This window comes from Ochotona curzoniae, unplaced genomic scaffold, assembly GCF_017591425.1.
Source record: "Ochotona curzoniae isolate NIBS_2020 unplaced genomic scaffold, NIBS_Ocur_1.0 contig_2723, whole genome shotgun sequence".
NCBI classification, from domain to species: domain Eukaryota; kingdom Metazoa; phylum Chordata; class Mammalia; order Lagomorpha; family Ochotonidae; genus Ochotona; species Ochotona curzoniae.
This window is the reverse complement of record NW_024465573.1, coordinates 18595411-18622886: the sequence shown is the minus strand read 5'-3', so window position 1 is coordinate 18622886 and position 27476 is coordinate 18595411. Positions and strand designations below refer to the sequence as shown.

At 39.8% G+C, this 27476-nt stretch overlaps 1 protein-coding gene and 1 pseudogene across 1 annotated transcript in view; both read right to left on the bottom strand.

The window, feature by feature from the left end:
- The window catches only part of SIK2 (salt inducible kinase 2), a 125303-nt gene extending 101695 nt beyond the window's left edge, over nucleotides 1–23608 (bottom strand). The window contains exons 1-3 of the mRNA XM_040976912.1: nucleotides 23438–23608; nucleotides 9533–9649; nucleotides 5908–5971 (exon numbers count right to left, since the gene is read on the bottom strand). Coding sequence (XP_040832846.1) covers nucleotides 5908–5971; nucleotides 9533–9649; nucleotides 23438–23572 — 316 coding nt within the window. The 5' untranslated portion in view covers nucleotides 23573–23608. The remainder of the gene's footprint in view (nucleotides 1–5907; nucleotides 5972–9532; nucleotides 9650–23437) is intronic.
- On the bottom strand, nucleotides 408–614 carry LOC121154331 (annotated as a pseudogene).
- Nucleotides 23609–27476: the final 3868 nt, after the last annotated feature.

Here is a 27476-nt window from a genome sequence, read left to right as displayed (position 1 = left end):
TTCAATATTGTGCATGCTTTTTAAATTTACCTCTCTTTTTTATTTTACCTCTACTTAAAATATCTTTTGATCTGCTCACTTACAATTTTATACATATTGTTTACTGCTTGGTTGATGTTCGGATTGCTTCTTGTCTATTTTATTATTCTTACAGATTCCATGTCAGAAACTGGCTGACAATAAGACTGTTCCTTACTTGTACGCACGAGAATCCACAGTTTACTATGCCTTTTCTTCCACGTGTATTTTGTGCTCATGCAGACTTTTGTTTTCTGCCAGGCTCTCTTCCCTTCATCTATCTTCTTTCATTCCTCACTTTAATCCTTTTTTGGATTAACAATTTCTCTTTTCTATCTCCAAGTCAGTATGGTGTCCGACTCTTCCCATTCACATCAACCACATGAAAATTACACTGGGGTGGTTCTGTGTGTGTGCATCCCCAGACAACCCTGAAGCATGGAAAAGTCTCCTTATAAGGAGAAATTAAAAACAAGAGACAATTCAGGGCTAACAGTAATAAACTACAGGAGCCACAGAAAGCCATCAGTCCTTTCCTGAATACTGTTCTCACATTGTTTTTACACTTGATCTTAGCCAAAAGGCCGAGAAGCGATTCTCACATTGTTTTTAAAATTTCTTTTCTGGTAGTTGATGGTCATTAGAGAAAATGTAGAAGTTACAGACTGCAAAATTATATTTGAGTTTTCTAGAGATAATTCTGGAGACAGTATAAAATAGAGAAAACTTCAGTAAATACAGAAAAGAAAGAAGGAGGCTCTCAATCTGAGAAATTCTTCTCTCTCAATGAGAGAGAAGTATAGAGAGAAGCTGGCTTCTTGGAGAAATATTTAGGAAACAGAAAAGGCAGGATTTAAAATCACAACTGAAGAGGAACAAGGAGGTAAGAAGTAATGACATCCAGTTTCCCAGCTTAGATGACTGTAAATAACAAAGACAAGAGAAGAGGGAGAAACAGTTTCTGTGGTAAAAGATCATGACTTTTGTTGGGCTATAGCAATATGACAAAGTCAAAGAAACTAAAAATAACCTGAACCAAATAATCTCCAAATTCCATTTGAATTTTTCCTTTAAAAATAATAAAGACCAACCAAAGGCTTCATCATCTTTTACCTTATATTATTCTACTTCTTATCTTTAGTGATTCATATTTATTTGTACCAGTGAGGAAAAGCAGGATAACTGGCATTTACTGTCCACTTTTTGTAAGCCATACCAAATTTCTTTCCAGAACTCAAAATGTACACTTATTCAGATATTTTACATTCATAAGAAATCTTACATATTTAAAACCGCCAAATTACACTTTTGTCTACATAAAATAATGCGATCTTGTATAAACCTGTTTCAAAAATCTGAATAAGAAAACACAGTTTAAAATATCTTACTTTTGGGTCCAGTGTGATGGCTCAACTGGATAATCCTGACTGCCAGCACCAGCAATCCACAAGGGTGCCACTTGATGTCCTAGCTATTTCACTTCCATCCAGCTTCCTGCTTGTGGCATGGGAAAGCAGTGGAGAATGGCTCCAAAGCCTTGGGACCCTGCACTCACGTGGGAGACCCAGAGGAAGCCACTGGCTCTTGACTTTGGATCTGTTCAGCTTTGCCTGTTATGGCAACTTGGGAGTGAACCAGTAGATGGAACATCTATCTTTCTGTTACACCTCCCTTTCCAATAAAAATGAATAAATCCTTAAAATAAAATCCCACTTTCATAGAAATGACACCTAACATGCAACAACTCTTTCTAATGTATTCATAATTTATAACTTAAAACTTAAAAAGTATTGCAATGAGTAAAGACAAAAAAATCCTTTTTTGACCTTATCACCCCTACCAACTACCTCCTGTCTATTATCCCTCCTTTTGCAGAAGTCCTTCAGTTGTTTGGTTTCCTCTTTCCAGTTTTTCCTCTTATTTGCTCAACTCTTTTAATCCAGCATTTTGGCTTGGTTGCTACAGCGTAACTGCCTTACCAACTGCCAAATACAAAGGTCAACTGTCATTCTTCATTACTCTTGACCCACCAGCAATGTGACAACAGATGTTTCACTTTATCCTAAGAATACTTTGTTCATTCGTTTTCCAGAACACCGCATTCTCTTGGTTTTCTTCCTTCTCTTTCTTGTTTTCTTAATCTTGTAATGCCTGAGTGCCACAAGGGTCAGACCTTGGGTTCCTCCATAATTACACCTACTACTTAGGTAGCCCCATTTGTCTGTCAAGAACTCCTACTGATGTTACTTTCAAAATGCCTATCTTGAGTTTGATTACTTATGATTCTGTGTACTACTTACTCTGGTCTGAGCAGTCATCATCTTTCACCTGCATATTTATAATATCATCATTATCTAGTCTCCCTTTTTCAATCCCCTTCTCTCAATAATCCATTCTCAACATAGCAGCCACACTTGTACTTTAAAAATGTTAAATTAGATGGTGTCATTTCTCTGCTACAACCCTGCTGAAAACTGTTTCCAATTTTATTCAGGGTAAGAGTCAAAGTCCTTACAATGTCCTACATTTGTCTTACTTATGTGTTTAAAATCTCTTCTCCCCCTCCGACACTTGTTTCTCCTCCTTTCAGACCTCACCTACTATCAATCTCCTTCCTCGGTCACTATTGGTTACTTGCTCCCATACATAGAGCCTCCCTGCTATTTCTTATATACATCCAGAACACTGCTACGTCAGGAGCTTTGCATCAACTCTTCCTCTCTGGATCATCCTCTTTCCCTGTCTGCATGACTGTGCTTTTAAGCCTTTGCTCAAAATGTCAGTGAGGACTACCTGGACCCTCTATTAGATACTACAAGTAACTCCTTTATCTCTCATTAATGCCTTCTTTCTATAGCTCTTGTTACCATTTAAAACAGTATGATTCACATACTGCATTTGTCTTGCTGTCAAACTAGAATGCAAGGCCCATGATAAGAGATTTTGTTTTCAGCATTGCCATTTTCCTACCACAGGGAAATCACATGACACATAGTTGGTTTCTGGCAAACAGTCCTGAAAGGCTGACTGAATAAATGAACATACAAAGAATACAAGAAAAGGAAAAACAAAATGCAATGGGGAAGAAAAGTAAAGCAAGCGATTGCCCTAAGTAGTGTAACAATCTATATGGAGTACCATTGTAAGCTGGGTTGGCTGGGCTTCAAAGCCCATATACATCATTCCATTCTATTGCCAGGTAGGAGAAAAGTACCTTAAGAATTAAAATAAGATCATTAAGCAACAGTAAATAAAAGAAGTAACAGAGGGAAGGAGACTGTGTTTCCCAAAGTATAATTAGTTCAGCTAGACTACTTAGAATTCAACTATGAATGGTATATTTTTCAAAATTACCGAAGTGTACATAGTTCTTTGTCTTCAGAACTTTAAGATAATTTTCAGAGGATTTAATTGGCAACTTCTGCCTTCCTCTTACAGTAACAGAGATTTGATTTAATCACCTGCTTAAAACAAAAACTCTCCCAGCCTTCCACCCCTACAAACAACAAAGATGACGGTTTGCAGACACTGGACATCGGGCAGGAGAAAGTGATCCCTAGGAAGAAAGGAGGCAAGATTGGTGAATCTCCATCAACTCCCATGAGAGTGCACAAAGGGTCCGGCCCCTGTAACTCATGTGGTATGCCAGGATGAAATTCCTGGCTCCTCGTTTTGGCCTGGCTCAATTCTAGCCATTGTGGCAACTTGGGAAATGAACCAGCGGATGGAAGATTTCTCTGTGTGTCTTTCTTCCTCTCTGAAACTCTTTGAAATAAGCCTTAAAACAAAAACACAGCAAGCAAGGCTCTGTGGTACACCAACCAAATGCTCAGTGTGACAGGTAAATGAGAAATTTTTTTAAATCAGGAAGAAAACCACACAAAAGCACATCATGACGAAAATGTTGAAACTAGTAATAAATACAATTAAAAGCAGCCGGGGGGGGGGGGGGAAAGGCATGTTACACGCACAGGAATAAAGACCAAGATAACAGATTTCCTGCCAAAACAGTAGAAATGAAAAGATAATGATGTAACATTTTTATAGTAATGAGAAAATAAAAGTCAAGTGTAGAATTCCTTACACAGTACAAGTATCTTTAAAAAATAAGATTATTCAGGGTTGGCATGATGGTATAGCATGCTAACCCTCAGCTGTGATGCAGGTATCCAAGACAGACGCCCAGTTGCCCAGTTTCTTACCCGGCTCTCTGGTAATGGTCTAGCAAAGCAGCAGAGGGTGGCCCAAAGCCTTGGGCTCCTGCACCCATGTTAGAGATCCAGAAGAAGCTCATGGCTCCCAGCTTCAGACCTGCGTAGCTGTGGTCACTATGGCTCTACGGGGAGTGAACCAGCAGATGGATCACCTCTGTCTCTCCCCACCCCCATCTCTCTCTATCAGTAACTCTCTGAAGCAAAATAAACAAATATTTCTTTTAAAAGTCTATTATAGGTAATATAAAAGTTGAAAGACTATATTAGTAATAGCTCTGCACTACAAAAATAAGAAAATTCTTCAGGATAGAGGAAAATACACTAGATAAAAATATGTATTTACACAAAAGAATGAAGATGAAATTAAATGTGATACACATATAAGATTTTAAAAATACAGTGAAATCTTTTAAAAAAGACATTGACCTTTTAAATAAAAGCAACAATATGTTTGTTCATCATATAAAACAGGTATGAGTAGAATCTGACAACGTAAAGGCCAGAGGGGCAAAGAGAAGTACATCACTGCTAGATTCGTATCTATAAAGTGATAAATACTACTTGAAGGGAGACTGTAAATTATACACTTGTACATGAATATTTATAGCAACTTATGAACAGTAGCCAAAAAATGAAGCCAACCCAAATGTCTGTCACAAGATGTATGGATAAGTACAAACTGGGGGTATATGTGGAGGCTTTAAAAAGTTCTTAGAAAATGTATGTTATGAAAAAACATACATTTTTTTTTCCAACTTTTCAAAATAAATACCTAGTTTCACCTCTTTACAGATTTTTTGAGTACACCTAATAAAAACAAATTACTCATTTATACACATTAACAAAACAGGTGAATTACAAAATAGTTATACTGAGGGGTAGAAGTCAGGCCAATAAAAGCCTGAAGGCTATGCTTTCACAAAGCTCTGGAAAAATACAAATTAAGCTATGGTGATAAAAACAGGTGAGGTACCCTGGAGGTAGGATGGGACCACAGATTCAAAGAAGCTTTTGGAAGTGATGGATATCTTGATCACAGCATTATCTTCACAGTTATGTACATATGTCAAAATTTACTGAACCGTACAAACTAAATGGATTGTATGTGAATTACTCCTTCACAAAGTTGTTTGAGGGTCTGAATAGATAGAACAGATGTCAATAGACCAAATACTTTTCTTATTATCTGTTTAACGGTCAGAATGGATCAGAGATGACGTAATCAAATACTTTCTTATCCAGTCTCAGAAAGGGCCTGACTTGACCAAGACCTTACAGGTATAGTCAGGGACTGTTTTATTTGATTATCACTGTACCCTAACACCAAGCACAGGGCCTGGGGCAAGCAGAGGCTCAATAAATATGTGCCAATTTTTCCACAGGAAAGACAAAATGAAACATAAAAAGAAAACCTCCTTAAAATATGACTCAAAGCTTCTTCCTTTCCTTGATTTCTAATCTCTCTAATACAGATTATAGAATTAAGAATTTTTAACATCATAAGAAAATAGAATTGTATTCCATGATTTAATTTGCTGGATTTTAATTATATTATATTTTGAAAATTCTAACTCCTATTATCAATTCTTAAATAGCAGAAAATTCAAAAGAAGAATCCTATTCATGCAGATTAGTGACCTTTTTGAATTAAAAGAAAATTAAAGAAAAAGCTTACCAAAAATTTCTCCATTTTTGGCATATTCAGTCACAAGGTACAACATACTTTTGGTCTCCATTACCTATAGATAAATTAATTCCAAATTAGTCTGGTTGAAAATGGTTGCAACTGATCACATCATTCTATAAAGTATGTAAATAAAATAATTCAAGAGTTATGAACAATTCAGAAACTGGATAAACTTACAAGCCTGACAAAATGTTTGGATTAATATTTTTGTGGAAAATCTAGACCCTTGCTCTGTTACATGGGTCCAAGGAATAGCAGGAGCAGCACTGCCCAGGTGCCTGCCAGAAACAGAACTGCTGGTCTCATTCCCACACCTACTGAACTAAAAATCACATTTTAACAAAATCACCAGGTGATTTTTTTTTTTTATGGAAAGTTCACCAAGTATTAATACAGCTAACAGGTGTTCTAAAGATCAACTTTTCCAAATCTCCTTACCACCTTTCCTAGTCTTGTGTTATCATGGTAGACCCTGACTAGGAAAAGAAAAATAAAAATGAAAGAACTGAGTTTCTCTGGGCTGTGGCTTACCTAATCAAGTAGTGTGATATTCCTCCTACTGCACTTCACTATTGCTACAAAGTGCTGTAATTTAGAAACACTGTTAAAAAGCTTCTGCTCATAGCTCTACTGTCACACTTATTTTGTTTTTCTAGGTTCAGAAAGGAATATCATTGCCACGAAATGTTCACACTATGCTGACTAGACATCTATTCTATTCAGAAAAGAAAACATTTTGGGGCCGGCATGCTCGCTCAATGGGCTAGTCCTCTACCTTAACATAAGTACCTGCATCTCACTTGGGCGCTAGCTAGTGTCCTCGTTGCCCCACTTCAAACCCAGCTCCCTGCTTGTGGCCTGAGAAAGCAGTAGAGGATGGCCCAAGTCCTTGAGCTCCTCTAACCCAATGGGAGACTCAGAAATTGTTTCTGATTCCTGGCTTAGGATTTGCTCAGCTCTAGCCACTGAGCCCATTCAAGGAGTGAACCAGTGGACAGAAGAGCTTTCTCTCTCTCTCTACTTCTCTTTATAAATATGCTTTTAAAATGAAAAAAATATATTAGGTTCAAGAATTTTTTAAAAATATTTATTTAGTTTTATTGGAAAGTCAGATATACAGAGAGGAGGAGAGACAGATAAGATGATCTTCCATCTGCTGATTCATTCCTCAAGCAGCCACAATGGCCAGAGATGAGCCAATCTGAAGCCAGAAGCCCGGAGTCTCTTCTGGGTCTCTCATGCAGGGGCAGGGTCCCAAGGCTTTGGGCCATCCTCGACTGCTTTCCCAGGCCATAAGCTGCGAGCTGGATGGGAAGTGGGGCTGCCAGGATTAGAACCAGCACCCATATGGGATCCTGGTGCATGCAAGGTGAGGACTTTAACCGCTAGGGCCCAGGTTCAAGAATTTTTAAACGACTTGTTTTTTAATTGTCATCTACTAAAACACTGAAATGTAATTCTATTTTAAAATGTAGGTCCAAGTGGATGGTGTTTAGTAAAGTGGTTAAGATGTCAGTTGGAGTGCTTGCATCAACCACCAGTTCAAGTTCTAAATCCACTTGGGAGTGGATTTAGCTTCCTAATAATGTGCACCCTGGAAGGCAGCAGGAGATGGATCTAGCACCCAGGCTAATTCTTTGGATCCTGCATTCAGTTTGGCCCAAACTCAATTGTCACAGGCATCGGAAAATGAAACAGCAATTGGAAGATTCTTCTCTCAGATGAAGTAAAACTAAGTAAGTAAGTAAGTAAGTAAGTAAATAAATAAATAAATAAATAAATAAATAAATAAATGTAGGTTTAGGACTACTCTTCATCAGGTCCAAAACTAACAATTACCTATAATTTGGGTATAAAAAACCAAATAGTTATTCAATCTTAACCACTTATTTAGTTCAAATAAAATTGCCATGTGAGTCATGGTAGTTTGAACCTCAATTTAACTTATGGTTCATCACAAACTCCTCAGAACATGATAATTTCTTTAAAAGCATCTTCCTTCAAAATATTATTAATAATAATAAGCAGCTTAAAGGAAACATGCTCTGATAAAATCTCATGAGCCTGGCATGGTAGCTCTGTAGTTTTAGAGTTTTTGAAATGTTTTACACACAATTTGGGGGGAAGAAAAATAAAAAGCAATGTTTTGAGTGGTATGTTAGTCAGTTTTAGAAATCATACCATAAATCAGTGGTCTTCATATTTTCCAAGGTTTGTTTGTTTATTTGAAAAGCATCGTTATGGAGAAAGTGGAAGTGGGAGGGAAGAGGGAAGAGAAAGACTATCTTTCATCTGCTGTTTTACTCCCCACTGACTGCAATGGCCAGGGCTGGGCCACGCTGAAGCTAGGCGCTTGGGACTCCATTGAGGTATGCCACATGGTTGCAGGGACCCAAATACTTGGGTCTTCTTCTGTTGCTTTCACAGGAGCATCAGCAGGCAGCTTGACTTGAACCTCCACTTACACGGGACGTCAGTGTCACAGGTGCCTTAACCGGCTACGCCACAATGTCACTCTGGTCTTCACATTTTTTTTTAGCAAAAGTTGCTAACTCAAATATATATATATATTTGTGTATGTATGCACACACACACATATACGCATGTGCATATGTATTTGTGTATGTATACATATGTATATACCTATATAGAGACACAAATTACACATATGTCCCACTGTATACATTTATTAGCACATTATCAAGTACCAAGAAAAATATACATACACATAATTAGAAGTATTAATATTTTCTTCCTATATTCCCGAAGACGCTTACGCTTATGCTAACCCATTTAGGTGCACACAGTGGTATGATAGGGAAGACAAAGGCCCTGATTTGTAAGTTTTTTTCTGTGGAGTAAATATTATTCCCCTTGCTGGCTTTAACTTACTAATGTGATGTTAATCAGTTCCCAAAACTTCTGAAAATTTAACAACCAGCCCCACAAGCCTTTACAAACTGAGTTCAGCAAGCCATGGAGCATACAACCTTTTTTGGAGAAAAAAGTCACGGAGTAGCATACTGGATATTTCAGCTTAAAAGCAGCTTCCATTAAAAATATATATAATGAATAGAAAATTTAAAATATTTCATAATTAAACAAACTACTATTGCGAGAGTGTGAAAATGTCACTCCTAAAAATATAGTTTACTCAACAAAAGTACGGTTTATGTTACAAAAATCATTTTAATTAAGTTATGTTAGGAAAATGTCCATTCATCCATAAAATCAAGCTATGGTGGTAGATGCTACCAATTATGCCACTAAATAAGACAGTGTTCATCTTTTTCTTTCATGAAACAGTACAATTTTTAAGTAAGCAAATTTGTTATACTCTCAGGATTAATTCAGGTATCATAAATACATGATTGCAAACAAACTAAATAACTAGCAGTCTGAGAGCCAACTTGAAGTTAAGCTATGAATTGGTTTCCAATTTCTGAATTTTTAAATTTAAAGATACTACAGAAAAATGGAAATACTCAGTTGAACACAAGCAAATATTTATGTTTTTAAGATAAGAAAATTAGCAGAAGAGGAAAAACCATGATACAGAACATAATGAAATAAAACTGCACAAAGCAGGAAAAGGAGGAAGATTGAGACATACCTGGTAAAGCTTGATTATGTGAGGGTGGTCTAACAATTTCATTATTTGTACTTCTCGGTAGATTTTTTCAAGGTTCACTGCATCCAGCTGGGATTTATCTATTATTTTTATTGCCACCTGCATCCCAGAACAGAAATAAATACAATTAATATACCACTGTTAAATCCTTTCTAGTTAAGAATCTGTTAAATAACAGACACCTAAGATTTTTTTTTCGCCCGCAGATTCCTGTGACAACAGTTAGTTTAAATTCAATGCATTTTCATTTATTCGACAAATATTTGTTACATGCCTACCATCTGGAAGGTGCTACAGATTTTGTTTGGCAGTATCCTTACTCTGTTACGAAGAATAACTACAAAATCACTTTAATAAAGTATTTTTCTCTTTGAGTATAACTGCAATGCCTTTTAACTCCATGTATAAAGATAGCTTTAGCAGTTTCAACTTGGTAGTCAGAAATCAACAATTGCATGCTTTTTTAAAAAAGACTTATTATTTATTTTTTTTTTATTACAAAATCAGATATACAAAGAGGAGGGGAGACAGAGAGGAAGATCTTCCATTCGATGATTCACTCCCCAAGTGAGCGCAACTGGTGCTGCGCCGATCCGCAGCCGGGAACCAGGAGCCTATTCCTGGTCTCCCACGCAGGTGCAGGGTCCTCCAAAGCTTTGGGCCGTCCTCAACTGCTTTCCCAGGCCACAAGCAGGGAGCTGGATGGGAAGTATAGCTGCCGGGATTAGAACCAGCGCCCATAAGGGATCCCGGCGTGTTCAAGGCAAGGACTTTTAGCTGCTAGGCCACGCCGCTGGGCCCGCATGCTTTTTATTTCATGCAAATAAGAAGTTAATTTTTAAAAATCAGTAGATATTTGGCTAACATAAAAGCCATTCTAAAGTAATTACAATTCTCACGCAATTTCTAGAACCAACAAAATTTAATTCTTGCAGGTTTTGAACAAACTTTAAACTACTTCACATGCTATCAAAAATTATTCTAAGCATAATGTCATCACATGTTGTTGATTTAGGATAGCTTTAACCTCACTGTTTTTGTCCTATAAATACTCCCAAAAGGTATCCAGGAAAAAAAAGGAAGCAGTTTATGATTTAACTTAATCTCTATTGCCCTCTATTCACACCATCAGCTTTTTCCTTTCCTTTTCCTAAGGCTGGTCTGTCCTTCACTGTCACTTTTTAAGCTCTACTGTGGTTACTTCTTCCCTTTCTCTTTTCCTAATGTACTGTCCAACCAGCTTGTTTCCTGATTTAATTGAAACCCACAGAGCAATCCAAGCTTCCCAGAGGAAATCAAACTACTAAACATAATATGCAGAATTAAATTTATTGCCTAAGAAAGGGGTGGTTTCTTCTCCGGGCTGTGAAGCACACAGGCCTCTGTAATAGCTATTTTGATTATATTTGGGAGGATTTTGTTTACCACTATAATAAAAATATTCTAGAAATTAAAAGGCTTTGGGCCTGGCATGATAGTCCAATTGGCTAATCCTCCACCTGTAAGCACTGGAATCCCATACAGGTGCCACTTCACGTTTCAGCTGCTCCACTTCCCATCCAGCTCCTTGCTTTTGGCCTAGAAAAGCAGTACAGAATGGCTCAAAGCCTTGGGTCCCTGCAACTACATGGCTCTTGGGCTTTGCACTGGCTCATCTCTGCTCTAGCAGCCACTTGAAGAGTGAATCAGTGAATGCAAGATCTTTCTGTTTTTTTTTTTTTTCTGTATATCTGCCTTTCCAATAAAAATAATCTTAAAAAAAAAAAAACTAAAAGATTTTACGCTTCAACAGCTAGAAAAATCGACTTGATTATTGTTGCACTTGGTATTACAGATACTGCTTGGTCACCTCAAACTTAAACCCATTTGAAAAACCCTATCTCCTCCCCCCAAATAAAAGGACAGTTTGGAATTCAGGATAATCAATTACTTTTGGCAACTTTTGGTAAAAACTGCCAGACAAAGAGACACAGGCATACTTGAATTTCCTCAATATTGCTTAGGGAGACAACCACAGTTTCACAGACATGCACATTCTGGAAAATATGTCTTGCCCAACAATTTCTGGAATGAGTCTAGAGATCAACACATGCCCCAACCCCCAAGAGTTTCTATAATAAGATGGGTCAGAGCTATCTCATAAATTCAAGGGTTGGAGAGGGAGCTGTGACTTTTCAAATCTGTGCATGACTACTATCATTAGAAAAATTTTGTACTGGATATGTCTTGAATACTATATCTAATGTTAAAGAAAAAGTGTAGATCCAAGGCATCAATTAAACCAAGCTATTACCCCGGAGATATTATCTCTTTTTGGAATCTTGGTTTCAAGAAGAGAAAGTAGAAAATATAAAGTTATCTAATTAAGTATTACTAAAAATTATAAGTTATAAGTTTCTAAACCAAAAACAATTCAAGTGACAAATTTCTCTTCATTCTTGTTTATACAACCATAAATACATGCATTTCTGTCTTTGCATTGTTACATCTTCTTTTTAAGTCTGCAACAAGACAATCATGCTTATCTAAAGAAAAAGTAGAGCACATGTTAGCATGTTCCTTTTAAACTTCTATTTATTTGAGAAACAGTTACAATAGAGGGAGAGGTCTTCTATTCTCTGGTTCACTCCCTAAACGCTGAAATGGCTGGGACTGCAATGCAGGGAGTTTCAACCAGGTATCCCACAGGGATGGCAGGGGCCCAAGCATTTGTACTTTTCTCTAATGCCCTCCTAGGCTGTTAGCAGGGGGCTGGATTGGAAACGGAGGAGCTGGGACACAAACCAGAATTCATATGGGATGCTGGTGTTCAATAGATGTCACATAGAATAAAGAGGCAGTAAAGTTCAAAGGAACTAATCCTAGGCCTTCGATCTTCTCATTCCATTTTCTCACCATTTCAGAGTCTAACAATCACAGACTTACTGAGCCACTGGTATTATAGCTGGTACACAGAAATGAAAGAGATATAATTCCTACCTTGAGCAACAAGACAAACAAATGTTTTCAACAAAAAATTAGGATTCCCTTAGGGTGTGCTTTTAAAAGTTCCAAAATTACAGAAAGTATTGTGTTCAAAGAGTTTATCTTAAAGATAAACTAAATTTCTCAGAACTTAGTCTTTGCAGGTCTTTTCCTAGTTAGTTTTCACCACATTATCAAGGGCAAAATGTGCATGGTTACAAGAAACTCAAGAAGGCCACACACAATTGTATAAACTGAACGATCCTTTTTTTTGTTGTTCAAATTATCCGAAACTTTAATTATAAATAAATTTAAAATAAATTCACCAATGGACAAATATGGCAATAGAAAAATTAATACTCCTCTCTGGGAACAAAAGGCAGGCACCCTGTGTAACTCTGGAGGACCAGTTAGAGTGACCACTGTCACACTCACTCCCATTTGAAGTAGCATTACTAAATATTAACCTCAGAAATAATCAGGAAAATGTGAATTTAAAACAAAATCCCAGTTTCCCTTAAAATGTTGACAAAGATTTAAAAATAATTACCTTGTAAACTAGACTTCAATAAGACACCATTTTTATAATGTTACTGGTAGCAATATAAAATATTGCTTTCTTAAGTGCTAAATTACAGAAATCATTGCATATTTTATTAAAATTTTATTAAAAATTTTCTAAAAATTTTTCTAAAAATCAAAAACATAATTCTGAAAAAAGTTATCAGTGGATGCAAAGATTAAAGATTGTTTTCCTACTTTCTAGTGTTGTGCACAACTTTTCTTCAGTTAGCATGTATTACTTTTCTAATTACAAAAATGAAAAGCACTAATTCATTATACATGTTAACCTTTCTATCTGAGAAATATTAACCATTTTTATATTTTTGTTTCCTAAGTTTTGCAAAATACACCTCTATTTCATAAGAACTGAATATCAATTAAAGCTAAATGCACAGAAATATTCCCAATAACGTTAATGAACAGTAATAAAAACCATTGTCACACTATGTAAAATAAAAATGTGGGAGGACAAAAAGAGTAAGAAATGAAAACTGTGGGGGCTGGCTATGCGGCATAGCAGGCTACGCTGCTGACTACTACACCAGCATCCATACTGGAGCCAGTTGGTGTCCCAGTTGTACCACTTTTGCTCTCAGCTCCTGCTAAGGCAATGGAGGATGGTCCAAGTACAACAGTCTTTGCCCTTCACATGGGAGACACAGAGGGAGTTCCTGGCTCTTGGCTCAACCTTAAACAGCCCTGGCTGTTGTGACCATTTGGGGAATCAACTAGTAGATGGCACATTTCTCTACTTCTCTGTAATTCTGCCTTTCATATTAATAAGCAAATCTTAAAAACAAAACAAAAGGGACATGAAAACTACGTTCAACTGATGAATAAAGAATTTTTCATTTTCAATTATTTAAAAAATATTCAATTTATTTAATTTTTAAACTGTTATTTTAAAGGTAGAGAAGGCACAAAGAGAAGCAGAGAGAGAGAGAGTCTATCTGTTGGTTCACTCCCTAAATGGCCACAACCGCCAGAGCTGAGTCGATCCCAAGCCAGAAGTCAGGACCTTCTTCTGGGTCTCCCATGCACGTACAAGAGAACAAGAACTTGAGCCATCCTCTGCTGCTTTCCCAGGCCATAACTAGGAGTTGGATCAGGAGTGGAACAGCTGGAATACAAACGAGCCCATACAGGATGCTGATGCTACAGGCAGAGGCTTAGCCTACTATGCCACAGCACCAGCGCCATCATTGTTAATTTTTGTTTGTCAAAATACAATGGCAAAAGCTCAGCGATTTCCCCTTCCTCCCCTCACTGTTTCCCCCTATATTATTACAATAATAGAGTTCCTTTACCAACAGTAGCAAGTCCATCATTCTGGTATTTAAGTGTGCCATGATTTGTAGGTATAGACAATGGTATAGAGTCGAGCATCCTATTGTCAAGTTTCATTGTGAGTCCAACTTTTACTTAGCAGAGATGTATACTGAATGTATCTTCACTTGTTGGTATGCCAGTCTTACACAATTCCTCTACATGAGTATATGCACATACATACTTACTCATACATATATACACATACATACATGCCTATATTGATCTTGTATTTTGCATGAAGTTTACCTCATATCAGAGATTACATATGTAATGTCTTTTTTAGGATTGGCTTATTTCACTGAGGATACTGTTTTCTAGTTCAGCTCCATCATTTTCAAATTTTAACTAAATTTAGATTAGGGGTACTCTTTTAGGGAAGTCATGCAATAAAAATTATTCTCTTATCAAACCAAATCAGAAGAGATTCGTAAGTCCGTGCTGTCTTACTACTGCACCACTTGTTATATGATCCTCTGTAAGACCAAGCCGGATTATCCTTACCAATCACACACACATATTCGCCATTGTATATATAGATGGAGCTAAACTATGATGGTTCACCTGTGATTTGTTTGACTTAAGATACTATAAAGTGATATATATTTGGTAGAGGCCTTATTGAATTTTGATTCTTTTTTCCTGGGATAGCAGTACCCACCCTCCCTTGTGATGTTCCCATCGACTCTTGTGATGCTGGGCAATGGCAGTAAGTGGAGCCACAGCGCCCAGACATTGAGGCAATCTAAAAGGAAAACAACCAACACTCCACAGTGTATCCTGTTATTAGGCTGTGAGGTCTAGCAGCTTAGGTATACTATACCTGGTTGTCTATCTGTGATATTTTCAATGTATAATGAGTTTGTCTGCACATGACTACATCATAAAGTTGAGCAGCTGGGACCTGAAAAGTAACCTAGCGGCTAAAGTCCTCGCCATGCATGCGCCGGGATCCCATATGGGCACTGGTTCACATCCCGGTAGCCCTGCTTCCCATCCAGCTCCCTGCTTGTGGTCTGGAAAAGCAGTTGAGGACGGCCCAAATCCTTGGGACCTTGCACCAGCGTGTGAGATCTGGAAGAGGCTCCTGTCTTCAGACTGGCTCAGCTCCGGCCGTTGTGGCCATTTGGGGAATGAATCAGCTGACAGAAGATCACCCTCTCTGTTTTTCCCACTGTCTATATATCTGACTTTCCAATAAAAATAAACAAAATCTTTTTTAAAAAGTTGTGCACTTGGATGTCAAATCTCCAGATCAGCCTATCTGACTGAAAAGTGAGTGTAACTGCCTGTAACAAAAGGAATTCTGATGGGAGCAAAAGTCAACAGCAAAAATGACAGGGAATTCTCTAGCTATTCTGAATCAGGAAATTAGATTATTTTTCCAATGTAGACTTGATTTTAAAATTAAAGTACTTGAGGTGCCTGTGCAATAGCTTAGTCCTCACCTTGCAACGGCCTGGATCCCATATGGGTGTTGGTTTGTGACCCAGCTGCTCCACTTCCTGTCCAGTACCCTGCTTGTGGCCTGGGAAAGCAGATGAAGATGGCCCAAAACCTTGGACCCTGTATCCATGTGGGAGACTCAGGAGAAGCTCCTAGCTTCTGGCTTCAGATAAGCTCAGCTCCAGCCATTGTGGCCACTTGAGTGAATCAGCAGACAGAATATCTCTCTGTCTCTTCTCTCTGTATATCTGACTTTCCAATAAAAAAGTAAGTATATATAAAAAAGAAAATTAAAGTACCTGAATTACACGGTAAGTCCTCATTCAGATGACTTTTAGAATAGTTATTTGCCCTAGCAGTTAAGACATCTGTGTCTTACAAGCAGCATGTGGGTTCAATTCCCAGCACTGGCTGCTGACTAGGTAAGTGCTAATGAAGACCCTGCAACAATGATGGTTCAAGTGATTTAGTTCCTACCAGCTAAGTGGAAAACTTGGATTGGGTTCTTGGGTCTGACTTGAGTCCCAGTTGGGGTCATTGCAAGCATGTGAAGACGCACCAACAGATGGGAATTCACTCATTCTTTGTCCTTAATCTTTCTACCTCTTAAGACAAAGATCTGTAAAGATTTGAAAGGCAGAATTATAGAAAAAGTGACATATATATATATATATATGAAGAGAGAGAGAGAACTCCCATCTGCTGGTTCACTAACCAAATACCGTCAGCTAGGACAAGCTGATGCTGGAAAAACTCCCTGTCCAGGACGGCAACTCAAGCTACTTGAGTCATTATCAGCTGTCTTCCCAGATGCAAAAGCAAGAAGCTGGATAGGAAGTAGAGCAGAACCAGGTTGCCTGACAGGGCATGCAAATTTCCCAAGAGGTACTTTAATGTACCATACCAAGATGCCCATTCCCCCAAATCTGATACTAATATAACAGAAGGTAAGGAAAACAGAAACACAAATAGCTGTATGTTTATGTATCTGCAAAAATTGATGTGAGAATTTTAAATATGATAAAAGTGGTGAAAAGTAATCTACTTACAAACCTATTTTGCTTTTCTTGACTGGGTCTGACTACCAATGGAAAGGATACAGACAGGAAGTTCATCACCAACCTATTACTGCAGAAAAAAATAAATGATGATGAATGCTCTTCACTCTGGAAATGTAACAGTCTCAAAGAAACTTGGGGTAAATCAGCTAAAATCTATAAGACCAAACTAGATGTCATCTTTGTGCTTAAAGAAGAATCCATTTTGGTGGTGGCAAAGCCAACAGGGTTTGATATGATTTATAATTCCTTGAGCAATGCAAAGAAAAATGATCCGAAACATATCTGCAAGACATGACCTATATAAGAAGAAAAGAATCTCAAGGAAATAATGAAAGAAGCAGGAAGAACAGGATGGAAAAAGTCAGGGGGGAACACAAAGGCCAGTGCTGGTGCTGGCAGAAAGCAGAAGGAATAAAGATTTTGGAATAACTTTATGTGCAATGATTATGTGAGTTTTTAGAAGAGGATTTATAAACCACACATAATTTTTTAATGTAAGCAAATCAACAAGAATTAAGATGAATTTTTTTAAAAAAAAGATTTATCTATTTTTATTGGAAAGTCAGATATTCAGAGGAGGAGAAACAGAGAGGAAGGTCTTCTGTCCAATGATTCACTCCCCAAGTGACTGCAAGGGCCAGAGCTCAGCCAATCTGAAACCAGGAGCCAGGAGATTCCTCTGAGTCTCCCACCAGGTGCAGGGTCCCAAGACTCTGGGCCATCCTCCACTGTTTTCCCAGGCCACAAACAGGGAGCTGGATGCAAAGTGGGGCTGCCCAGACACATATGGGGTCCTGGCGTGGCAGGGCAAGGACTTTAGCCACAAGGCTACCACACCGAGCTGAAGATGATATTTTTAAGATGCACCAAAGGACAAGCAAGCAATACACAAATGAAATGCAAATAATCATATAAAACTGTGTACTCAAACTAGCCAAAGTATGTACTGGAATTAAAATAACAAACCGTAAACATTTGTGAATGTAAAAATATTTGACAAATTCAAAAAAAAATCAGGACAGAATACCACTTTCCCCTATCAGATTGTCAAAGCTTTAAATGGTAATATTCCTGGTGAATGCACATTCTTCCTGGTAAAAATTAACGATACTCCTTTTCTGGAGGGTAATTTAACATCTTACATCATTGATGTGTGCTGTATGTTGCTCTCTGAACCAAGAATGTCACTGCTATGGAATTTCCCTAAGGAAACAGTCAGATGTGCACAAAGATGTGAATAAAGGAATGTCTTCCGAAACATCACGTTACAGAGAGCCAGAAAGAGGAAGAAACTAAATGTTCCATAATAAGAAAATGATTAAAAAAAATATGGATGGTTATATGCAAGAATCCTACTTAACTATGTTTTACATATGAAAAATCTAGGAAAATGTGAGCAAAATGGTAAGCAAAAAGCATGTTGTATATATATGTAATATATATATACACTTATGAGAGAATCAATTTAATTACACACACGTATATAAAATATATGTGAATAACAAATGAGAAGCGAACCAAACACCAATAGTAGTTATCTGGAAAGTGGAACAAAGGAAGCTAATTTTTTTGTTTGGACTTTTCAACAAGGTCTACTTCTATAACTGGCTGAAAACTATAGTTAAAGAAGAAATTTGTTTACCAGTTTAATTAACCAAGATTCAGCTCTTAAACTAGCTTTTAAACCGTTTTTAAGAATAGTTTCTGGTGAAATTCCTTTTTCATGTTCCATCTTTTGCTAACCTCAAACTGGATATATAGGCTATTTCTCTTTAAAGGATGAGGTCACACATAAAGAACTAATTTATCTCGGACAGAGGTGGAGGTAGGAGAAGCACTAGGTACACAAAAAAGAAAGATATCTCCAGGCAGTCTGGAATCCAGTTGACTCCAAGGAAATGAATGTTCAATCAGCAGTGGACCATAAATCAATCGTCGTCATGTGAATTCAAGGAGAGAGGCCAGTTTCAGTTATTTCCAAAGAGATGTTTTCTTAATTGCTTGATTCTGAGACAGAATTTCCCCAAGGATTTCAAATCAGAACATGTTAAAGTTAAAAATTTCTACAGAATCTAAAAATTTACACAACTCTTTGTTTTGCATGTTTGTTTCTCAGCCAAAAAGGAGCAGATCGTTTTTAACAATGTTTAACAGAATAACTGGCCAAATACTGTTTGGGGTGCCAACACATTAACGAACAACGGTAACAAAGCACTTAAACTGCATAACAGATATATTTTCTATTTTGATATGCAATTAAGGATCACACACAGGCCTGGGTATAAGTAGTAGTGATTAAGTGATTAAAAAAATTAAACTTCTGTTGTATACAGAACAGCTGCATCTTGAAATATGGAATTTTTCACACTATAGAGTAACACTAACATTTCTGAGGAGTCTTAAAATATTAAAACAAAATGCAAAATTCAAATGTATTAAAAGTAAGTTATCTTCAAGAAATATCATGAGCAGAGTATAATATGTTTTTCTCTTGTTTCCTTCCTTCATATAAAAATACAATTTTGATATTGTAGCCTAGAAAGCTTTAAAACTATTATAATAGAAAGTGGTAGTTAGGAATTCTGATTAAGTATATAAAAACCTCCAAATGTACTTCAATGAAAAAAGCAGTTTTCTGAGGAGGGTGGAAATTCCTGACCCAATGGTACTGTATCATTTTAAAAAAAAAAGTAGTTTTCTGAAAGAGGTATAGTGTTGAAGAAAATTTAGTTATCTGTCATAGAAAAGATCTGAAAATAATTAATGATAGTTACCTATGAGTAGTAATGCCTTTTCTTATAACTTTTCTATGCTTTCATATGCTTCAATAGTAAACATGGCAAATAAATGGCAATATATACATACAGCTCTTAGTATAAAAATATCATTTTACTTACTGATTTTCCTTCTAAGAATTTACTGCCAACTCTTCTCAAAAATACTTAAAATGCAGACACATGGTTATGTACATAAAATTATTCAATGCAAATTATCTACCATAAAACTGAAACCATAAAATTATGCAAATTTCAATAAGAGGGATTCAGCCACAAAGTCAAACACCTAACAGAAACATTTTATATAAAGTATGAGTATACAGAACATTTAAGCTACAACATTAAGTGGAAAAAAATAATACAATTTATACATATATATCATGCAGTCTCATCTATGGCAAAATGTATCTTAAAAATTTAGAGAGAAAAATGCCACAATGTTAAAAATGGTTTACTCCCAATGAGGAAAAGAGCACCATACACATACTTTTTTTTATACATTATCCTATTCTTTATCCTTTTTATTCTCTACAGCAAGAGACTGTTTCTTTAGTAGACAAGAAACAAATCTTAGGGTGCAAAATGATCTTTCTGGAATTCATAAGACACACACACACAAAACTTAGCTGAAAGAATAAAGTTATTTCCTAAATGCATTAATATAACACTATTCAAGGTCATTTACAGAATAACAAACTAGCAACCACTACTGCCTAAAACAGTTTAACAGCCTAAATTCTTTTCCCATTATGCTAATTTTATAAAATTAGTTTCTCTAAATCATAAGCCACAAACCCGTACTACAGAGCTTTCATGAAATATTACATTAGGAAACTCGATTCTACCACCACCTGCCTTCCCTTTTGTGTGCGAAATTTACATAGAGATCTAACACAGGAATGAATACCCACGTCAGATGATGATGTAATTATATGCCTTAAACAACGTTAAGCTATTTGACAGACTAAAATGAAGATTTTTGCCTACTAATTTGTTTTTTTTACCCAAAAAGGAAACATACTTGGATCTCACCAGGTCTGTACAGCAGACATTATTTCTGGATCCAGGGTGAAGGACAGAGCAGAGCAGCTCAGTAAGGGAAGAGCTGTGAGGGGCAGAGCGCACAGATGTTTAAAATTGGTCCTGAAATTTGCCTCAGGATCCAGTGTGGGGAACAGAGCCCCAAGCCCTGAACACACTGAACACACTTACATGATTGCTGACACACAGTATATGAGGATACTCTTAAAAATAATAGGATTAATTGTAATAGCTTGTTGTTTTATTTTTATAGTACGTTCAACAATAAGACCCTAAAATAATTTAAAATAAAACATTAACCTTTTCACTAGCCCACTTAATTCCAGTTCTAAAGTATACTTATTAAAGACACATCTATGCATCCAGTGACTGTATAACAAATACTGCTTTAAAGAAACCATTCTTTAACAATAAAAGGTGTATTTCAAAGAAATAGATGAGGCTACATGCTCTCACTCAACAATTCTCAATGCAATCACCTATAAAAGTTCACAAAGCAGCTTTCTAAAATGTATTAAGACCTACAGAAACTTCTGTTTCAGCCACTGCCTTGCCCCTCCTCACTCCTAACTAAATACACCTCCTCACACTGAAAGATTACACTCAACCACCTTTTTCCACTTACCATTTCTACCAATTAGTACTATTCTTACTAACACTTTCAAAAAGCACAAGACAGGTTCCAGGGATTTAAAAAGTCAACTTTTAACGAATCATTTTACATATGACACATACAAGTTAGGATCAGAACGCTCCTTCACCATCTGGCTGGGTCTTCAATTATAAATGCATTGATCTTACACTATTGATAACTAAACGACTCTGACTCCACAGCGCCCCCTAGCTAAGATACATGTGTGAAAGAGACACCATTTGCACCGAGGATCTCAAGACAAAGTGTCAGTCACTAGCAGCTGCTCCACTTAAGGCGTTCTTACACAGATACCATATGCTAACTCAAGCTGACCTGACAACAGCTGACTTTAGTAAATGGTATTGCTAATACCGGTAAAAGCTGTTAAAAAAAAAAGGTTTGGAATTCGCAAGATAACACGGTTCAGAAGTTCCCTAGAACTCGTTTTCTAAGGCACAATTTGAGTTTTACAAAGTCACTAAGCAAGAAGTCCTGCTTTAAAAAAAAGTGCATTTAAAATGCCTTCTTCCGTCGTGTAAGCGGGGAATGTAATGGTATTAGCCATGGCTCTCTAGAGGTATAGAACCGCTTTCTTTCTAAAAACGCTGGGGTCAAATTAAACTACACAAAGATCCAGCAGTGGCATTATAGTTAAATTATCACTGACATTACAAACTTAACCTAAACTGCTAATAATCGCACACTAGTGAGAAGAAAATTTTGTGACCTCGGTCCTGACGCTTCACAAAAAAGGGTCCGGTTCGGGCTGCTTCAGGGTCAGGAGATGACAATGACACACTCCTGTTTAGAATGGACCTTAGGCAAAATTTCCAAGTACAGCAACAGCCACAAAAATCACTCAGGTTTTCAAACACCCTTCGCCTTACATAAGTCATTCTGGGAGGGGAGAGAGAGAAAAAAAAATAGTGCTACTTTAATCCACAAACTCTAGTGCCTTCAGACAAATACCGGAAAAACCGAAACAGGTTGAAAACTAGGGCTGGGTGGTGGTGGATGAGAAGGTATCCCATTCCAAGTGGCAACTCCACCAAGGGAGAGAGGTCGTCAAAACCAGCAGGTTTTCCGCGCAAAGGAGTTCTCGCTACCGTTTTCCCAAGGTATTCAATGTGCACGTCTTAAATTAGAGACCCCGAGGCGAGCAGCTTCAGACGAGGAAGGGGGTGGGGGGGACGGGTTAGGTAAGAAAGAGACTTGTGAGATCTGTGCGGTGCATTCGAACGTGCGCTGCAGGAGGATGCTGGCTTCGCCGCCAGCAAGCCGCCAAGAGCTCCAGGAGCAGACGGGCAGAGCCACCGGCCGCGGCTTCAGGAACGCGGACTGGCAGCCAGCACGCACACGGGGCACACAGACACCCCAGCCGGGAAAGCCTAACTCACCAAACGGTGCAAACGCGGAGGGACCGACGGGGCCAGCTCTATTGTCTGGAGTATTAGAAGGGAATGCCTCAGGCGATCCATCAAGCTAGCCAGACACCAACCCAGGGACACACTACGGGGCGACGGGAGCCCGGAGAAGCCCGCCAGGTGACATTCCCCGAGCCCTGGCGGGGGGCAGGCCCGGGCCGTCGGGGTCACGGGGGTCGCGCGATGGCACCCCACTCCCAGCCGCGCCGCCCGTGCCGTCCGCGGGGCGGGCGCGCGTCTCTCACCGCGCAGTCCCGGAGCACCGAGACTTCCCCTCGCACCCCACCCCCCGCCGAAAGCAGGGAAGACGCGGAACTTGGGCTCCGGAGCGAGGGCCACAGATCAGGTCACGGCCCGGGTGGGAGGCTCGAGGCGAAACCCCGAGCGGCGCCCGGAGGCGGCGCGGGGTCGGGTGGGAGAGCGAAGCCCCGGGCCGGTCGAGTTTCCATTGGGACGGCGCCCGAGTCCGGGGAACCGGGCCCCGGTGCCCCCTGCACCTCCCGGCTCTTGGCGGCCCCAGGCCCTCTCGCCCGAGCGAGTGGCGCGGCCTCTCGGCTCTCCCCGGCCCCGGCACTGCAGCCGCCCCCCCGGCCCCCGTTTCGGGAAACAGTTCCTCTCCCAAACGCTCCCGCCGAGCCCCCGGGCCGCACCTCCGTCTTCGTGATCCGGTGCCGCCCCAGCTTCACCACGGCGAAGTTGCCCTTGCCCAGCGTGCCCTCGATGTCGTAGAACCCCACCCGGACCGGCCCGCGCTGCAAGTGCCTCGGGCCATCCGCCATGACCATGCTGGGCCCCGCTGCTAGACACGGCGACGGGAGCGCGGGCGGGCGGCCGGGCGGCCGGGCGGCAGGCAGCGCGGCTGGGCTCCGGCGACGGCCGCTCCGCTCGCTCCTTCGCTTCTTCCCTCCCGCTCCGCAGGGCCCAGCCAGGCGCGCGCCGCCGCTGACGTGCACCGACGTCAGGGGGCCGGCAGGGGGGCGGGGGCGGGACCGGGGCTCCATTGGTCACCATGGCGACCGGAGCACCGCCGACGTCGGCGCCGGGCGGCGGGGTGGGAGGGGACGCGGTGCGGGGAGGGGCGCGGGGCCAGGCCGGCTCGCTCCTTCCGGGCTCTGGCGCCCCGCCGGCTCCCCCGCTTCGCCTCGCGCCGCCGGGGGCGGGGTGCGCCGCCCGGCCCGCCCCGGGTTTCGGCTCTGCAGCCGAAGGGCAAGAGCGAGCCCTGGTGGGTGTTGGGGAGGGCTGCAGCGACCTGAATCCGGCCTGTGGGCTGCTTCCTCAGCCCGGCGTTCTCCGCCCACCTGAACACCTTCCCGCCAAAACCTGTCACGGACGAGTACAGCGCGTCCTAAATTTGTCCAAGAGCTCTGGCTGAGCAACGCGTTGCTCACAGGTTCCTTTCTTTGTGTCCTTTTCCCGCGGCTGTATAATGATCCTTTCCCAGTTTGAGGTCTCCTTGGAGTCGTTCTGACAGCACAGGTACCCTCCCAAGAGAACAGTTAACCCAGGCGTTTGCAGCCTCAGACTGGCTTTGGACACGGAACTTGCCGCAGATCTAGGCACACTTCTGGGGCAGTGGGATGGTAGTTTCCATCACAATCCCAAATGTGGTGGGGATTCTGAAAAGGCTGAGAAACTACTTAGTTTACCAAACTCTTTTTTCAGGTGGTGACGCAGGCTGCAAGCAATAAAGGGAATTGCCAAGATCGCACAGGTAATCATAGTTAGGAGTTAAAATCACCACATGGTGAGCTAAGGAAACAGGAACAGAGGCATTTTAATATCCAGAAATCTGTCATGAAACCCCAAATCTTGGTTTCTTTCTTTTTTGAAAAACTTCCTCACTTCTCTGAAAGGCAGAGCAAAAGGGAGAGACAGGTATCTTCCACCTGTTGGTTCACTCCCCATATGGCCACAACAGCCAAAACTGAGCAGCCTGGAACTCTGTCCATCCCACGTGGCTGCAGGGCTCCAAGGACTCTGGGGGTCTTCTGCCTGCTTGTCCGTTAGCTGCTTTCGCAGATGCATGAGAAGGGGGCGGCGTCTGCAGTAGCTTGGCGGAACTGGGACCTGCACTTACATGGGATGCTGGTGTTGTACGGGGTTGTTTAACCGCTGAGCCACTGTGCTGGTTCCCACATTTTGATCTATCTTTCTTTCTGTCTGTCTGTCTTTCTGTCTGTCCTTTCCTATTGGAAAGTCATATATACAGAGAGGAATAGATTCTGCCCATTGATTCACTCCCCAAGAGGCTGCAATGGCCAGAGCTGAGCTGATCTGAAGCCAGGAGCTAGGAGCTTCTTCCAGGTCTCCCGCACAGGTACAGGGTCCCAAGGCTTTGGGCTGTCCTCGACTGCCTTCCCAGCCACAAGCAGGGAGCTGGATGGGAAGCAGGGCCACCAGGATTAGAACTGCTGTCCAAATGCTATCGTGGCACGTGCAAGGTGAGGACTTCAGTCTCTAGACTGCTGCCCTGGGCCCACATCTTGGTTTCTGAATATCATTCTCTACAAGAAACTCCACCCCTTGGTAAAACTGCTGATTCCAGGGTGGAGACCGGGAAAGTGTGAAGTGTTCTTGACAGAGAATTCTTGTATGCAAAGGAGGAAATTGCAAAAGAAAAAAGACGGCTTTATCTGAGACAATTTGAATTTTAGGCATGACTATTGGTAGAATTAGATTGTAAGATGGAATCTTTTTCTCTTTTAACAAAGATTTGTTTATTTGAAAGTCAGAGTTACAAAAAGGGCAAGACAGAGAGACAGATATCCTTCCTCTGCTGACTCAGTCCCCATATGGCTGCAATGGACACAAGACTGAATTAAAAAAAAAAAAAACAAAATCCCTAAGTGCATGCTTATTCCAAATTCTGTAGTAAATAAGTCAACAAATAGGGGGGTGAAAGTTCTTGACACCGGAATGCCAGCTAATACATATAGAAGATACTATGAAATTAAGAAATCCTCATTTTACAAGCATTATAATAATAGCTGGTTCCCAAAGCAATTGCCAGTAGATGTTAAAATTATTGGATGGAATTTGACTGGGGGGCAGGATATCTACACAATCTCAAAATGTCTTCCAACTTCTTATTCATTATAAGATGTTAGCAAAGTTATTTTTACAGTGGGGAAATGTGACAGACACCACTGTCACCAAATGATTGAAGTGTCACCAGTTATGGGATTAGTTGATATGATGTGCTTCCTGATAGGAGGTACAGAGTAGGATGCAGTATTTCTCGTGGAGTAGCCCACCCAAAAATGCACATTCTGAACCTATCACAAAGACCTCATTAGAAAAGGATGGAAATTGAGAAACACCTACCCAGCAGCTAACGTGCTGTTCGAAAATGTCAGTCTCATGAAAGAAAAAGGCTGATGAGCCTGTCAAGATTTACAGGATTAAAGAAACATGACTATCAAGGAAATATGTAGGAACCTGCATTCCTGAAAACCAATCTAAAAAGGAATATTTTGAGGGCAATTGTTGAAATGTGACTATGGATTGAATGTTAGAGTGTTGTTTCTGTGTTAAGTTTCTTGAAGGGAATACGCTTATAAAGAGATGAGCACTGAAGTGTTTAGAGATAAAAATCTTTGCTGTCCGGGGGCTGAGCATTTGATGTAGTGATTAAGATTGTGCTAGGGAAGCCCTCATCCCATAGCACTGGAGCCTGAGTTCAAGTCCTCCCTCCAATCCTGATTGCAGCTTCTGGCCCATGTGCACCCCAGAAGCAGCGATGATGGGTCAAGTGATTGGGCCCCTGTCAGCCGCTTGAGAGACCCAGATGGAGTTCCTGGCTCCAGTCCGCTACCTGGCTCAGTGCTTGCTATTACTGGTAGTTGGGGAGTGAACTAGCAGTGGGAGATATCTGTCTTTGTGTCTTTCAGATAAATAAGAAGAGTAAGTTTTAGATTTTCTAAAAAGTTTCTGATATATGTAACTTACTCTCACCTATTTTATAGGTAAGATAGAAATGCAAATGTCACAAACAGTAAATGGATAAAACTAGGCAAAGATATGATTCTTTTAACTTTTCTCTAGTTTTATTTTTTAATTAAAATAAGTATATATTTTCATTTTTTAATGAAAATACATACAAGTGTGCATGCATTTAAGTTGATTTCATTTTCCTAGTGTAAGATTGGCCCCTGGGCCTTCCATTGTGCACTGTGTCTTCACCTTTCACTGTTTGTTCTATCCTAGAGTACGTTTTGTTAAAAAATGAGGGGTAGAGTTGGGGAAGACTTTCACACTGACCAAATTTTTGGATTGATGGAATTGGTGTATGCGGATTTTTCCAATTAGACCAGAAACCCACATATTTACCTCATTTCAAATATAATTATTCTGTATATTTTGCTAATTAGATGAATATACTTTAATGTTCTAGAAGTGTGTTCCTTTGGGGAGCAAATGAAAAGCCATTTACTCAGGAACCAAAAAATGTGCATAGAAACCCACAAGCATGAACAACCTCTGTTAAAGTATGCCCCTTGAACAGAAATTGACTCATTTCTGTATGATTATTTTAATCAGATAATCAGGTCAACTACCAAGTTGCACAATCTGGAAAGAAGAACTGATTGTGGATAGAAAGAAAAAGTTCAGCTGGAAATATGACAGTGTCCCATGCGCATGTGCTGGGTGTCTAAAAGTTAGACAAAGGGAGGCTAGAGAGATGAGGGG